General features: G+C 32.3%; 1 protein-coding gene across 1 annotated transcript; it reads right to left on the bottom strand.

The window, feature by feature from the left end:
- Window positions 1-344: 344 nt before the first annotated feature.
- Window positions 345-2147, bottom strand: LOC140433548 (uncharacterized). The gene has a single exon (XM_072521530.1). It carries the CDS (start codon window positions 2116-2118, stop codon window positions 394-396), a length of 1725 nt encoding a protein of 574 aa, XP_072377631.1. The 5' UTR covers window positions 2119-2147; the 3' UTR covers window positions 345-393.
- Window positions 2148-17557: the final 15410 nt, after the last annotated feature.

Genomic DNA, 17557 nt, shown 5'->3' with positions numbered 1-17557 from the left:
AAAAATATCGTGGCTTCGTAATCTACGTGAATGGTTCGGGTGTAGTTCGATTGAACTTTTTAGGCGCGCTGCTAACAAAGTCGCAGTGGCCATGATGATTTCCAATCTCCGCTAGGAGTGGCACGAGAAGAAGAAGATCCTACTTAGGGTTAATTACTATATTAAGAGTACCTTGTAATAAGGTCAACTACTTAACAATCTCTTTAAAAGCTAGGAATTAAATGTTTTACATACTTTAAAAGTACTTTTCTTTTTAACTGATTAAAAAAATTTTTGTTTGACTCTAAGACTGCTTTTACATTTTGAATGGGAATTAAAAACATATTAAACATATTTTTATTTTATTTCATAAACAAATCGGTTAAACTAATATAAACAAAATTCATCTGTAACCTATTCAATATTAACAGTTGCTCTCTTTCTTCGTCGTTCAAGGAGTGATCCAGTTTTAAGAAGATCTCTTACGTCTTGTCCCGTTCTTTGTCTTCGTAAGGTTGCCTCTGTTGTAAGTTCAATTCTCTCAAGATAAAGAGCGTGAAAGTACCTGTATACATCAGCTTTGGCATCCATAAGGGATATTATATATTTTTTGTGCACATAGTATATTTCGGTAGGCTCCAACGTCAGAACATAAATAGGAAATTCAACTTCACTTTGGTTGTTTAAGAAAAGTGATTGCAGACCAAATATATCACCATCCTGGAGATGGAAGGCCTCAGTCTCACCAACGAAAACCGCTACAGTACCAGAAAGTATAAAAAATACGTTATTGGAAGAATTATAGTTGCCTAGTAAAACCTCATTAGAACTGTACACGGTCGACTTCATACGAGCAAACAGAGATCCTAATTCTTGAGATGTAAGAAGTTTTAAAAAACTATTCATACTAATTAGTTTCTTAGATCCAAAAAGAAATAATTCTTTTCTTAAATGGCTCGTTAGTACTTTTATCATTTGCTGGGTATTGAAAAATTTTTTTTGGTAATTATACTCAAACTTTTCGCCAATTTGATTTTGAAGGTATAAAGGAACATCCAGTGAATTCATGAAACTGTGCAACTGAATCAACATATTTTCGTATTCTATCTCCGCTCTGTCGCTCACTCCAAACTTTGCTAGAATCCTTCCAACGATAACCAAAAAGTATGCTCTACCGCAAAATGTAAAAATAAACATCATTACTTGCTCGCAAGGCTGTTTTATAACATCGTAGTGGTAAGATCCAAAAAAATAACAAATTACCAGAAGAAAACTTTCCATATAGGTATCCACAGTGTATTTCTCAAAACTCTGATTTCGTAAAATGACCCAAGAATCATTAGGAAAATGTTTATTTTTAAAATATATGTTATAAGGTATATCATATACCAAAAACGTGAAAGTATTCAGAATAAATGTGCAGATCACTAAATGCGTTACTACAAATATTGTAAGCCTTCCACAACCAAAGTTGAGGAAAATATTAGTAATGGTGGGCATACAACTGATTAAACGAATTAAATAACAAATAAAAGCGGTCATATTCATAGGCACAGCAATCACTTGTCTAGTCTCAAGTTTATGGTCTTGCTCTACTTGCAAATACTCTAGCAACTCCTGTATTATATCCTCACAGTTGTCTTCAAAAATCAGAAATAAGTCAATTAAAAAATAAGACAGCAAATAATGCGTGACAGTTTGTGAGGTTTTTAGGAATATATGCTTGGTTCTTCGATCTACATAGCCAGTAAAAAAGAAGGTGATCATGCAGATTCCATGAAAGCCATCTCTAAGTTTGGCTGAGAAATCATACCATTTTGGATTTGCCAGCATAGCCATCGAAAAGGTCATTCTGTGCAGTACAGTAAACAGAAATGTAATTTCTACAATCTGACTCAATCTACTAAACGGATGAATGATATACCAATACTTGCCTCTGGAATGTTTTCTTTGTTCTGCTCTTAAGGCTGATCCAGTTTTCAAGAAGTTGCGGCATCTTATATCATTTTCGTTTAACAGCAACTGTTTTCTAATAAAATTTAATAATTTACCGTGCCATCTTGCGGATGGGTGCTGTGGAGCAAATGAGGATATTTTGGTTCGTCTTGTTAGTAAGCACTTGTGAGTCTCTTCCGACATTATTGCTGACAATGTCTGACAAACTAATATTGATTTTGTCTCTATGTGTTTTTGATAACAAAGAGTTACCATAACAACAATATTGTAAGTTAAATGAGTTAATACTTAAATAAAAACAAACATAAATTCTTTTGACATATTTCAACTACGTCATTACTTAGAATTAATAAAATTTTATTAGCAAACCACTGACAATGATAATCGTAGTATTTAGCATAATATTATGTAAAAATTTGAGTTCAGCTCGAAAAAGTATCCGAAAAATATTAACTGACATAACTGACATTTTTGACAATTTGTCCATTGGAAAGTTACATTGAGATTACATTTTGTGAGAGGACGCAATTTTATTTTTTTTGATATGTAGGGTGAATATTATAAGCCTAAGTTTAAGTTTGAGGTGGGTGGTCGCCATCCTTGTCCTCCGGCCTTCATCTTCGAAAAAGGGGGGAAAGGATTTTCACCCTGTACCTCGTAAATTCGCAACGCTACAGAAAATTTTATGAAACGCTATTTGTAGCAAATGAAGTTTTCTACAACTTCATTTTTATTACATTTTATCGTAAAATTAAAAATAATACCGATATATACAAAAATATCTAAAAATTTTTAGATAAATTTTTTTTGGGGCTTTTGGGCCTAACTTTTTTTTTTGGTTATTTTACAATTACATGACATTAAATCAATAATATATGGAGCTTTCTAAAAAATAATTTTTACTACATATTGTTTAATTTTATTAATTTCTGTGGATTTTACAAAATTCTGTCAAGTCCCTTACTACATGGTTCGAGAAAACTGACTTTAGGTTCTCTTCCAATAAATTAAAAATAATTAAATTCACCAGCAGATACAACAGCTCAGAAATACCCAAAATAACACTAAACGGAGCAAATTTAGAGTTAATTGGTCATTACAAGTTTTTAGGATTAACTGTCGATAATAAACACACCTGGGGTCGTATTTTCGAATTCGTTCGAGCATATTTCGCATACGAAATTAGAAGAAATTCGCTCGAAATCCAGTTTTTTGTATTTTCGAATAGTACGTATACGAATTTTTTCGTATAGGGCGACACGAATGGGTATGAACCATTCGAATTTCGATGCTAGTATACGATCAAAGTAATTGTTGTCATTTCAGTTGTCACTGGGCCCGTGTACGTCTGATAAAATTTCAGCTGATAGTTTTTAATCGTTGTTTTAGATTGAACAATACAATAAAATTTACATTAATACCTACCATATTTTTACATTGAACTTTGTTTTTAATGGGTGGTTTAAATAATTTTTTAATAGAAAGAAATAGCTAACGCCCTTGCCGAGGCGATAATATTAGCGGAACGAAGAGGCAAGTTTACCAACCCATTCTTAACCCTCTAGAGGACTATTCGGATGTACAATTTCAAAAATTGTACAGATTAACAAGGATTAACAATGGAGTGGAGAGACTTGATAGAGTTGATAGAATGGCTTTTTTTTGTTCGGCCGACACTGAACCACCATATTTCATGCCCTTTTTTACTTCTTGTTTTAGATAACAAATTCACCATAAGCTAGGTTAAGTAAAACTGTCAATTATTCTTCTTTTTTTATTATTTAAGTTTTGGTATATATATATATATATATATATATATATATATATATATATATATATATATATATATATATATATATTCACTTTTGTGAATCGGCTCGTGGTCTAGTCTGCTATAGAGAAGTACAAATAAATTTACTAATTATACATTCTGTGATTTCTTATGAAAAAACAAAGATTGAACGAGTAGTTTTCGAGGGCATCTATCAACATTGAAATTTGATGATATTCGGTGTTTTAACGATGAAATTACTCTTCTAAATAGTAGAATTTTGCTATAGTAACACTTAACTATGAACGTAATACAGTAGTATCGAGGTAACGTCTTTCCAAAACAAAAGTAGATGGCACAAAAACAGGGACACAAAACAACAAGCAAAACAGAAAACCCAAAAAGTTTGATGTGGAATAATTAAAAAAAGAAAAAGTTATTTTAATTAGGACTTTGTTTTAACACCTACTACTTAAAGCAGTGTATTCTTGACTTGATAAATATTATTTGAAAAAATATTCTTAAGAATAAAAAAGTTGCACAATATTCTTCGAAAGCTCGTACGCGTTTTATGTAGTTTCGGATCTGATTAGGAATTTAAAGTAATATGAGAATAAACCTATAAAAACAGAAAACGTTATGCGAAACAATGTTTCTCACATACATACGCAGCTACATATACCGTATCCATAAAACAACAGTATGATGTTCACGTACGCACATCTACACATCTAAACGTATCTGGGTTGTGGCTTCCATATTAAACGCGGATTTTTTTTCACATGGGTAATTTACAAAAGTTATAAATACTGTTTATTTGTTATTTTCTTTTCTCAGTCAAGACTGAACATGAACATCAATCATGATGTAAATATTATTTACTACAGTAGGTACAGAAATATGTTTCGCAAAGTATGGATATATGTTTTAAGAAAAAAAGTCTACGATCAATATGGCAAAATTCTGTCTGTCCTGATTAGGTAGCGAAGATCTGGATATTTATAGATTTCTTCGGTGTTAGTTTTTATCTTAATTCAGAAATATTAATGATAACTATTTTTATGTCATGTTTATGTGAAGAAATGCTTCGGTTGAGATAAAGTTTAAAATGCGCATAGGAAACATGTCAAAAAGTTTTATAGTACCGATATGCGCTTTTACCCCAGAGGTAAGTCTTCTCGGGGTGAAAATATTAAACTTTAAGGTAATATTACCGTCTAGAATGCTAAAAAATGGCACATCTTCAACAATTTTTTTTGTATCTTTTTTATTATATATCGTAATTAGACTTCTTTTATATTATTATACAAATTTTTAAGATAACAAAAGATTTTTCTTGGGCTTTTTCTATTGTTCGTGAATTTTTAAGATGGCGCAAAAAATTTTTCGTCCAAAAATTACTGCTTTATGGCGGACTGTTAATCACTGAAACTGCAAATCTAAAACATAAAATTCGAGAAGAATTTAAAATAAAAGTGCCTTTACGTGATAGTTTAGCAGAAAAATTGAAAAATCTTAAAAGAAAACAAAACGGCGGACGTTTGAAAAATTTTTTCAAAAATTGACCTTTTTTCAATTGTTTTAGCCACAAAAATGTTGGACGTATTAGATGTTAGATGTATTAGACTGTCATAGAGAAAATCTAGACAAACAAAATATATTAAGGTTTATTAAAATCGACCGACTGACTCATCGGGAGATTTACCCTTTCTGTTCCAACGACGCATATATACACTCGCGATCATAAAAACGGGGTCACCTTGAAAATCACCAATATATCATTTTTAATGAGCTTTATCGTAAATAATAATAATACAAATACAAACTAATGCATGTTTCTGAAAATTGTTGTCAGCTTAGCGGATTATTTTGTAACAAAGAATTCCTATAGTGCCGATTTCGCGGAACTCACACACTCGGGAACTAGTGCACACTTCCCAAAATGAACGGTACCTGTAACTGTCGCTTGTTTTAAATGTCTTATTTATTTGTGCTTTAAGTTCTGTTTAAACGCAACGAACAAACGTTTATTATTGCCACTATTAGTGCTTCTACGGTTCAACGAGTGCTTCAAAGCTTTTAGGAGACGGGTTTACTAACCAGACAACTTGGTTTTGGACAAAAAAGAGCGACCACGGCGCGAGATGACCGTTTTCTTGTGTTTCAGTTTCATCAAAATGGTCTACAGGAACTAAGAAATCGTAATATTAGCATTGCAATATTAAGGAGAAGACTTTGTTCTTCTTCACTATCTTCTCGGGTAATGGCTATGGGACCGATACTTCGCCGGGCGCATCGAATTGCAAGACTAGCTTTTGCTTGACAATACGCGCATTGGGGAATTAACGCTTAAAGCAAAGTGTTATTCTAAGATTAATACCGTTTCTGCCTAACTACATCCGATATACGTGTAAAAGTTTGGAGGAGAACCGGTGAATAGTTTTCATAGGCTTGCATTGCTCCAAGAAGAAGAGGTTCCAACTGTTTGCCATAGAGCAGTACTTTTTGGAAGAAACATTTTTGGCGCCATCTTTAAAATACCGACACAATGAAAAAAAAAGAAAAATGTTTTTGTAATCTACATAACGTCGGGTTAGTGCTTATTTGTTCCATACCACATTTTCTACTCTTTCGGGTTAGAAGTTGTAATGAAACATTGCCAACATAATGATGTATGTAATTTGGCCCTGATAACTCTAACAGCCAAGACTGTTCTGTAATACCTTTGTAACTTTGTGCCATATGATTATTTTATGGGTTATTTCAGTGCTTAAGTGTTCCATATGCAAAGGCCAATAGGAAGCCAGTATTTCACACGCGCATTCGATGCCTCGGTGCTTGTTTATGCCATGCCAGTGTTATATGCAGTGAGTTGAGGTTAACGTGTCTTACTTCTTGTATGGTGGCGACTGGATGTGATAAATAAAAGTATAAAACGGATAACATAAAATAAAAGTATAACAGTGATTCAAGTTCAACTTCTTTTGATGGAAACAGACAAAATACAGAGAGTTCTACAAAAATGGTATCAGAATGTGCCGAAAAATGTACAGAAGAAAGCTCAGCAGAAAATAACATAGAAAATCCAGATGTCCAAGCAAGCAACAAGAAGACTTCTAAAAAAACAAGAAAGCGATTGAGAAATCCTGAGAACTGGACTAGAAATGTGAAAAAAGTTCAGCGAGAACATGTGCTTCAATATAAGCACGAAAAAGAAGTTGACCATACTCCAAGGCAATATCAATCCAAGTGTTTGAAAACTTGTACCTATCAATGGATAGGAAGTTATATTTAAAAACTTTTGGCAACTAAGTGATAGCCAAAAAGACGCATTTTATTCAAAATTTGTAAAAAAAATTCACCAAAACGAAGGTATGTTAAAACAGAAAATATTTCGGACTGCCAGAAATAAAATTCGTTTCAATATTACCTTGAGGTTTTAAATAAGCAAATTAGAGTATGTAGGGAATTTTTTTAACTAATTTAAACATTAGTAAACAGAGAATTTATTATTTCTTTAAAAAACACTATAAGGATAACTCAGGGATTGCTCGGACAACTTTGAAAGGAAAATACGTAAAGAAAGTCTGACCATTGGAAGCTGTAGATGGGGTACGAAAACATATTGAGCCATTCCCCCATATAGAGATTCATTACTGTCGATCAGATCGTGTTAGATTGTATTTATTCTCTCTATTGAAAAAAATGTATCGACTATACCTAGAAAGTGACTTCAGTAATTTTCCTGTTAAATCACATAAGTATAGAGAAATTTTTACAAGAGAATATAATTTGGTTTTTTTCTACCAAAAAAGGATAGATGTGATATCTGCGAGAAATACAAATTAATTGAAAATAAAACTAAAGAAAATAAAAAACAATATGATTTTCACATAAAAAATAAAATCGAAGGAAAAATAGAAAGAGACTTTGATAGAAACGCCTACAAATTTGACCAGTCTACTGCTGTTTTATGCTTTGATATGCAAAATGTTTTTGCTCTACCAAAAGCTGAGGTGTCAAATTTTTTTTATAAAAAAAAGTTTTCAGTATATAATTTAACTGTTCACTGCTCCACAGGTAAAATTACCTACTGTGCTCTATTGCATGAAGCCATTTCAGGCCGTAATGGTAATCACATTGCTGGTGCTCTTATAAAACTATTAAACACAATTTCAGAAACAAATCCTAATGTAAATAAGATTATATTATGGTCGGATTCTTGTGACCCCAAAACCGCAATTCACACATGGCCTTAACTATAAACTATTTCTTACATATCAATAATCGCATTAATACAGTTGAACAAAAATTTTCAGAGCCCGGACATAGTTTAATTCAAGAAAGCGACTCTGTTCACAGTAAAATAGAAAAGTATTTAAAACATAGGACAATATACAGCCCTGTTTCACTCTTAAAACACCTCGTAAATATACCCCCCGGTAAAGCACCTCTCAAGGTGCTGCAACTAAAAAAAGATTTTTTAAATTTTCAAACAGTAAGCCAAACTCTAAATTTTAAAGATCTGCCTTTTACTAAAGTTAAACAAATTAACTATAAAAAAGATTACCCCTTGCATATTAGTTTTAAATGTGATTTTAATAAAAATGACAATGTTACTTTTATTAGAATTAATAAACATAAGACACGCGGATATGCTAAAAAACAGGGCAAAAACGATCATAATATTATTATTAACTTTTCCATGGTAAAGGTTGTTACCGAAAAACCTACAGTCGACGCTAAAAAAATAAAGCATATCGTGTCTATGTTTGCCTACATGCCTGAGTTTGACAAAATATTGTACAGAACAATATTTTCTTCACTCAATAAATGATTTTATTTCTTCCAACTGCAATTATTTGTTTCAATTACGTTATGAGTAGGTACCTACGAAGAATATTTAACTTTTATTTACTGTTTGTTTCACATACACATGTTTTAATTATTAATAAATTTTAAAAGCGAAAAGGAGTTTTCTTTTTGATGTACCCTTGTATTTTTTTAAAGTTGCAGTAATATAAGATTAGAAATAATGTAATAAACTGTGATCTAACTGTAGAATGATACATATAAGATATATAGAAACGCAAACTAAAATATTTTACTTAAAACGTTATAAAATAATTCAGTTTTGTACTTTATTGCATATGGAACAAATGTGCAAATTCCTGTACTAATTTTACTTTTTGTTCCATAAGCAAAGGTTTTTATTATTTTTTTTTCAAATTTAAAAAGAGTCAGTAAAAATTTGAAGGCATAATCCAACACACCATTTTAAATATTTTTTTTAGAATTAACATCATTTTCCTGAGTTTTAAAATAAACGAGTAAATATTACCAAAATATTTAAATGTAAATATCTCAAAATGAGAATTTGGCATATGGAACAAATAAGTACTAGCCCGACGATAAGTTGTATAATAATATAAAAAAGTTTTATTGCCATATAAATAGATAATTTACAAACAAATTGTTGCAAATGTGTCACTCTAGACGGTGTTAGTCCCTTAAATAACCCCCGAAATCGATAAATTCAACTTATAGCAAACAATGTTATACAGACTTTTCTCAGTAAGTTTTCACGCTTGAAATTGTTGATTTCCTACCTAAAAAATGCATGTTTTTTGGTGGAAATAGCCGTACAAATCAAAAATAAACCTTTCAACGCAAATAATCAAATGTTTTTTATAGTAGTCTCCAATCCTGGAGACCCCCCTGTATGCATATTGTTTTTAAAGACAGGTCAAAATTATTTGTCAATTTCGTTAATCTTTCTTAAACCAATCTTTTCATATTTTAAGTGTCGAGTTTTCCTTGTTTCTTAAAAAAGGGCAAGTTGGCGTCTTTTATTCTTTCCTTTCTTTTTAAACCAAATTTTGTCTATTTCCATTTAGCTTTATCCAAATATACCCCTATAGATCTATAGATCTATGTCCCAAAGCTAGCCGTTGTGTTCTTTAAAAAACCTTAATATACTTGCACCTGGATTTTCTTATTTTTATACCCCCCATTACTAAAGTTTGTTACAGTAGATGTCACTGCGACATTAATAAAATAATTGTTATTTTGTCTATTTTTATTAGTTTTATTTTAAAATTTTAAATGGATTTGTTCATGTTAATGGAAACGTATGCATTAAGATCTAAAAAGTACAAATCGATTTTTTTTTTAAATTCCACTTTGGACTTTATAGATAAAAGCAGATAGAATTTAAAAAAAAAAACAGAAGTTGTGAGGGTGCTATCTCTAAAGAGCTTATACACTTATCTTATATAAAGCATTCTTAAAGCATTTTCATAATGCTTCCATTTTTTAATTTATGTTAAATCGACATAGACATTAGAATACATAAAGATAAAAAAGACACTGAAAGACATATACTCGATTCGCTATTCCCAGTCCGAACTGTCTAGTGAATTTAGTAATTATTTTTTAGTAAGCTAGTTACTTTTTGACAGCCTAAAAGTGGCTGGAAATTACTATACAACCAAGCACACGGACTCATAACCCATACCAATAGTAAGCAAACTAAATAGTAAATAAAATAGAACTTTGCGAATTACCGACAATCAATATTTATTTATCTGCACCATGTAATAAATAGTTATGTTAAATTATATCAACTAAAATATATTTTTTAAATATATACTACCCAAAATTTGATGGGTTTAGTATACACTTTCACTATTTAGAACAATTCTTCTTTTTTTAAAGAAAGAAGTCTGCAATAGTAGGATACTTGAGCTATTAATACTGAGAAGTAGAAATTGTTGTGTTGTAGGTTTCCGACAATGAATCTGTCAAAATATGCCCGAGCTCAACGAATGGAGTATAGTTAATCTTTTTGCTGATCTAAATAACACTGTAACCCGTAGAAAGACCTTTATAATACACCAGATATGGTACTCTTAAATTAAGTCAATTGGACTTATAAGAACAACCCAACTTTATTACTAAACAAATAACACCAAGTAAGTATTACAACGAAACCTAGAAAGGTCGAACCGGTATTGCCCAATTGTTACAAATATACAAACTACGCTTAATTCTATATGGTAAGATTATTTAACAACCAATCTCGAATTATAGATTCCTATTGTTGATAGTGTCAAGATATAACTGTTTTGTCATAACTGCGTTAGCAAAGCGCTATCCCATTATTCAATATTTAATAATGTTAATAAAAGAGGTCACTTATACAAACATGACAGAAAAATGTGAACAGTGAAAGTCGATCGAAAAATATGGTTGGCGTTCTTCGGATATTGAAGTTACAGTGTCGTAACACTGCTATTGATATACTTAATACACATATGAAAAAAATCACATATTTTACAACCCAATATATACGACGCGACGTGTTAAAACAAATAGAAATAAAAAAAGTTGTTCAGTTGTTTTTAGATTTTAATAAAATTGAAAAAAATTACACGGTTTGCATAACGGTTACACCTGGTCACGTAAATGAACTCTTCCAGGTAGTTTACTGTGACTAGAAGAGACCGGGGTTTGTTGTCATACCGTTGGCGCTTGTGTTACCATACTTTTAGTTGAAGTTGTAACTTTATCCAGTGAATATAGTGCTGATTTGTGATTTTACATTTGGCGAGTAATTTTTCGTTATCGTACACTTTTTTGAATATAATCTAGTACAAACATTTATGTTTTTTTCTGTGATGATGGTGTGAAAGTATATTGATAGATCTTTAATCTGACGTAAACAAATTTACAGTTTATGAATTCGTAAACACGTGTTAGCCATTTTAGTTAAAAAACCGTCATCGGGGTTGGTTGACATTTTATGAATGGGGCAAGTTGTCACGTTGTGATAACCTGCCCCGTATATCACTATGAAATAGATTGTTTTTAACAAAAGTATTATCTAATTATATCATCTAATTATTTGCAGAGGTAACTATGCGAAACTATAAAAGAAAAACAGAGCGTGGAAAAGCATCTGCTGATGTTATGGAACGAACTGTATGTGCTCATATTATCGACAACTTTGACAAAGTTTGAAGATTGTTTCGCAAGACTATAATATAGGCGTGCTCACACTTTCACGATATTGTAAAAAAATGAAAACGGATATACTGCAAACGGAACCTGGAGGTATTTCATCTGTACTGCATGTAGGATATCAGAAGAACAGACAGATATAAATATTTTTAAGATACCAAATTTTCTAAGGTAATAACAACGATATATTGTTTTAGATTTTTGACATAAAAGACGAAGAGGCTTTATGTGACTATCTAAACACTGCATCTGATATTTATTATGGACTTAGACCAAAGCAGGTTCGAATGTTGGCTTTTCAATATGCTACGACTCTTAATATTACGGTTCCAACATCTTGGTCTACTATCCAAATGGCAGGGCCTGATTGGTTCCATTATCCATCAGAACTCTAGAGGCTACTATCCAAGCTAGAGCTTTAAGTTTTATTGAACACAATGTGTCACAATTTTTTACTACAGTAGAACAGTTTTAGACCGGCTGAAATTAACTGCGAGTGACATATATAACATGGATGAAACCGGTATTACCACCGTACAGAAACCGGATGGAGTAGCTTCTCGTAATTGAATTTAAAAAAATTGGCAGAATAACATCTGCAGAATGTAATAACCAGTGACACTGGCTATTGCTCTTTCAGCGTCAGGCAATTCAATTCCTCTGTATTTCATATTTCCTAGGAAAAACTATCGAGCGCACTTTGTTCAGAGTGTTTCACCTGGCAGTATATCCATCGCGAATCCCTCGGGATGGATGACCGAGACACATTTTATAAAATGTGCAGAGCATTTTATATACAACACATTTTTTGACACAAATATATTTTTTCGGCTTCTATTATTTTATATACCCACCTATTAGTGATTACTGTTCCTTTGCATCTTTTTCAGGTGTGGTTATGTTTTATACCTATATGCCAACCTACCCCAAGGGCTACGACAATTTGCATCAATCACGGGGTAAAAATTAACATAGGTTGTAGAGCTACTATTATTATTTTATATGAGTATGTTGGAATACATCTAGAGATCTAGAAAAAAAGAGAATATTGAAGTAATGATTACTTTATCTTAAGGTAATGCGAACTTTTTAAAACAAGTACCTAATACTAGTCTTAAAAAAATGTATTAGGCGAATCTATGACAACCAACCCCGGTCTCCTCTACTATGTTCCGAAAGATTTCCGCGGTTAGTACAATTAAACTTAGAGCTAAGCCTAAAAGAATTATTATTAAACCAAGCAATCTTCTGGGTTGAATCGCGTCGATTAGCATTGCAATGACATTTTATGAAATTTTGAGGTGTTATGTCTCAACTAAAAGCAAAAAGTTTGTGAAGAGCAACAAAGTTCAAAGTTTATAAAACAATAATTCGACCAGTGCTCACTTACGGATGAAAAGGTACTACGAATCTTTGAAAGAAAAGTATTAAGGAGTTAATAAACAGGGACTGTGGAGATGGCGATAAAATTTCGTAGTCGATAGACTTTTTGGTGATGCAGATATCGTAAAAACCATCAAAATAAACCGCCCAAGGTAGACGAAGTTATGCGGATGAATTAAGGTGATCCTGCTAAACCTACTTTGCTAAATAGGCTGGTCAGAAGAAAACTGCTTAGATTCCAGGACGATGTGCAGAAAGATTTTAGGGAGATTTGACTAAGGGAATGGAGAGGATAAAGACTCAACAGAGAAGGATGGAAGAATGTTTAGAATTAAGCCAAGGCTCACGAAGAGCTGTAGTGTCAACTGATGGTGGTGATGATGATAATGATGATAATGAAAAACCTTTCAAATGAAAAACATTGATTTTAAAAAAATACAACTGCAAATTTTCCACACCAAAATTGCATTGAGGTATGTTTGGTTCCATAGCCTTATTCTGATTTAAAAATTGTATGCGAATATAAAAAAAGGCTGACAATACATTTATAATATCTGCTTAGAACCATAATTATGAAATTGGTGAAGAAATTTTAAGAAGTACAAAAATAAAAAATAAATACACAAGGCTAAACTCAGTATGTCATGGATGTCACGGAAAAAAACATTCTGCTAAAAAGGGTAGCCAATTAGATACAATATATGATCTCAATTCATTACCTATTTAATTATTATCTACATAATATATTAGTTTATTATATCATCACAATTAAGTATTTTCATCATAACTATGCTTCTAATCACTCAGCTGGAAGATTATAAACATATGACTTAAGATTCCAAGTTCATATCCTTAAGGGTTTGAAATATAATTGACGCCCTATGTAATTAATTGTGAAAAGACATATCATACGCCCATGTGGAAGGAACATTTGGCAGCCAGTGTGTTCACCTAAATAAGTTACTTACCAATGGGCGAGTGGTGTACGCACACACAAAACTAGAAGCAGAAACTACATAAAAAAAATTTCACACTTAAATAATTATTATACTATATAAACTAGCTAATACATCGAAAAAAAAAATAAACTAGCTAGTACATGGCAAACAAGTAAAGTTAAAAATACAAATTTGTAAGAATAATAATTATTGTGTTTTCAGTATAATTCCATGGACTACAAGCTTGGATATTAAAGAAAAAATTGCAAACAAATTGAAACCTTTTATTACTTTGAGTCACATGAGGATGTCTGAAAGAAATGTCTTTGATTATCTTTTCTTCTTCTTCTTCAGCCTTAAGTAGGCCAACTTTGGACATAGGCCTCCCCCAAATCAATCCAGTGTCTTCTATTTTGCGCCACTTGCTTCCAGTTGTGTCGTCCGATCTTCTTAATGTCATCAGCCCATCTTATATGTGGTCTTCTTCTGCTTCTCTTTCCTAACCATGGCCTCCACTGTTGTATTTCGTCGTTCCATCTCTTATCCTTCAGTCGGGTATTGTGTCCTGCGAAGCTCCATTTTAATTTGGCAGCATGTTCTCCTGCATCTTTTACTTTGGTTTTGCTTCTAATCCATTTGTTTGTTTTTTTGTCTATAAGTCTCACCCCGAGCATTGATCTTTACATCGCTTTTTGTGCTTTTACTATTTTATCCATATTGGACTTGGTGAGTGTCCACGTCTCTGAACCATACGTGAGTATAGGGAGGATACACTGATCGTAAATTCTGGTTTTCAAATACTGTTCTATTTTAGCGCTTTTCAAGATCCAACTCAGTTTTCCAAATCCTACCCACGTTAACCTTATTCTTCTGGTAATTTCGGCAGTTTGATTTTCTTTGTTAATTTTCATTATCTGTCCCAGGTAGATGTATTCGCTTACTGTTTCTAAATTTATGTCGTTCAATGTTATTTCTGGAATGTTTGGTGTATTTGTCATTATTTTTTTTTCCAAGTTCATCTTAAGACCTACTTTTTGCGAAGCTTGAAATAGTTGGGTCGTGGTCATGGTCTGTAGTTCTTCGAAACTTGTAGCGAATATTAAAATGTCATCAGCGTATCTTAAATGACTCAGTTTTCTTCCATTAACATTTATTCCCTTATCTGCCCAGTTAATGTCTTTGAACACGTCTTCAAGTCCAAGTGTGAATAGCTTTGGTGAGATAACATCTCCCTGGAGAACTCCTCTGTTGATTGGTATAGCTTTGGTTTTCGCATCAATCTGTATTTTCATTGTAGCTTTCTTATAATTCTTGATTATCTTTAATATTCTATAATAATTTAATACACTAAATACACTAATCAAAAATTTGTTAGTTTCTCAAAGATGTTGTACCTTGACCATAGTGTACCTTGCACCACAGTCAATATCCGACTAGTGCCGCTAAGGACTATCTATACCTAGGTAGTCGTACTAGTTGTACTGCGTTTTAGAAAGTTATATGGCCATTGTCGAAAGTGACGATAATTTTATGGTTTTTTTTGAGCAAAAGTGAAGATTTTCATGTATAGTTATGTATGGTTGGATTGTACAAAACAGAATCAATATTAATCAGTGGCAAATTGAGTAGTGGTGTGTCTCTTGGTAAGTGAAAAGAGACAGACTACTACTCAATTTTTCTATCTTTATTATTTAGAGAAAGGTTTGATGTGAGTGCCATTTTTGTTTATTCCTGCATATTTGTGTACCTTGAAGCCAAGTTGCATCTTGTACCTTGGACCGTCTCAGGGTACAGTACGTTTAAGTGGTTTAGTGCTGATGCACTGTAAAATGCAATCGAAGCTATAAATAATGATGAAGATCAGGACAAAAATAATGACGTTTTGAGAGGCAAAAAAATTATTCAAAGGGAGCAGGTCTACAATAACTAGAACTTAAATATAAGGAAAGTAAGGCCGTTAAATTAAAATATTTATTTAAAATATGCGGTAAAACAAGTATTCAGAAATACTGAAGAGCAAAGCCTTGTTACGTATACCTAAAATGTCGCTAAAATTCAATACGGTCTGACAAAAAAAGTCAGAATTTTGGCTTTCAATCTCGCAAAGCTAAATAAAAAAAATACCCAGAAACATGACGTGAGAAATAAATAGCTGGAGAAGAATGGATGCGACCATTTTTAAAAAGACATTCTGACAAGATTTCAAATCGAAAGCCAAAAGTCACAAGGTAAAACAGGAATGAGAACCGTCTAAAACCAATCAAAAAGAGTCCTAAGGGAAAGAAACAAATCGGTAGTGTAACGTCTGCTGAAAGAGAGCAACTGGTAACGATAATAGTAACAATGAATGTAATACGGAACGCAGTTCTACCTTTATTGGCTCTTCCTCGGGTGCATTACAAGGACAGAATGATTTTTGGAAGGCCTACCGGACGTATTGTGTTTAGATAATACAAGCCAGCCGTCTGTTACTGTTGCAGGACAACCTACTCACTTCATATATCTTTATGTTTCAGTTGTGGCAGCTCTAAGTGACACAAGTCATTCAGTTCCTGTTATTGCATCAGGTGCAACATGTAATACAACTAGTTCTACTCACGTATGTAAAGAACTTAAATTTCTATCGACTCCCCAGAAAAAAATGTATTAAAATATTTATAACTTTGGAACAAGTTCAGCCATACCTTAAGAAACAGGCAAGGAAAAGAAAATCTGGTGAAAGAAAACCAGGTAAAACCATGATGGCTACATAAACTCCAGAAAAATATGCTATAAAAGAAGAAAAAGAAAAAGCACGATCAAGAAAGACAGCAAGGGAGGCCAGGGTGAAAAATAGAGAAAAATAACAAAGAATTTAACAGGAACTCTCTTAAAATGATCAAGCCCATAATCTGTACAAAATCCAAAGTCTGCAAAAATGAAAGTACGACGGTACATAGAAGCAAAACAACAGAAATTTATTGATTCATCTTCTGACAAGAATACGATGAAGTATTGTCTCTTCTTCATGTGACTGTGAAGACAGTATCTTATCTTATTGTTATGAGTATTCAAGAACCCAGTAAACTTCAGAGCATTGTAAAATCCACAGAAATTAATAAAATTTCAGTTTCATGTAATTTCAGTTATTATTGTATATAACGGTATTATTTTTAATTTTACGATAAAATGTTATAAAAATGAAGTTGTAGAAAACTTAATTTGCTACAAATAACGTTTTATAAAATTTTCTGTAGCGTTGCGAATTTTCGAGGTACAGGGTGAAAATCCTTTCCCCCCCTTTTGTGAAGATGAAGGCCGGAGGACAAGGATGGCGACCACCCACCTCAAACTTAAACTTAAGCTTATACTATTCACCCTACATATAAAAAAAATAAAATTGCGTCCTCTCACAAAATGTAATCTCAATGTAACTTATATTTTTCGGATACTTTTTCGAGCTGAACTCAAATTTTTACATAATATGCTAAATACTACGATTATCATTGTCAGTGGTTTGCTAATAAAA

This window comes from Diabrotica undecimpunctata, chromosome 2 (assembly GCF_040954645.1).
Source record: "Diabrotica undecimpunctata isolate CICGRU chromosome 2, icDiaUnde3, whole genome shotgun sequence".
NCBI lineage: Eukaryota > Metazoa > Arthropoda > Insecta > Coleoptera > Chrysomelidae > Diabrotica > Diabrotica undecimpunctata.
This window is presented reverse-complemented; position numbering and strand designations above follow the sequence as displayed.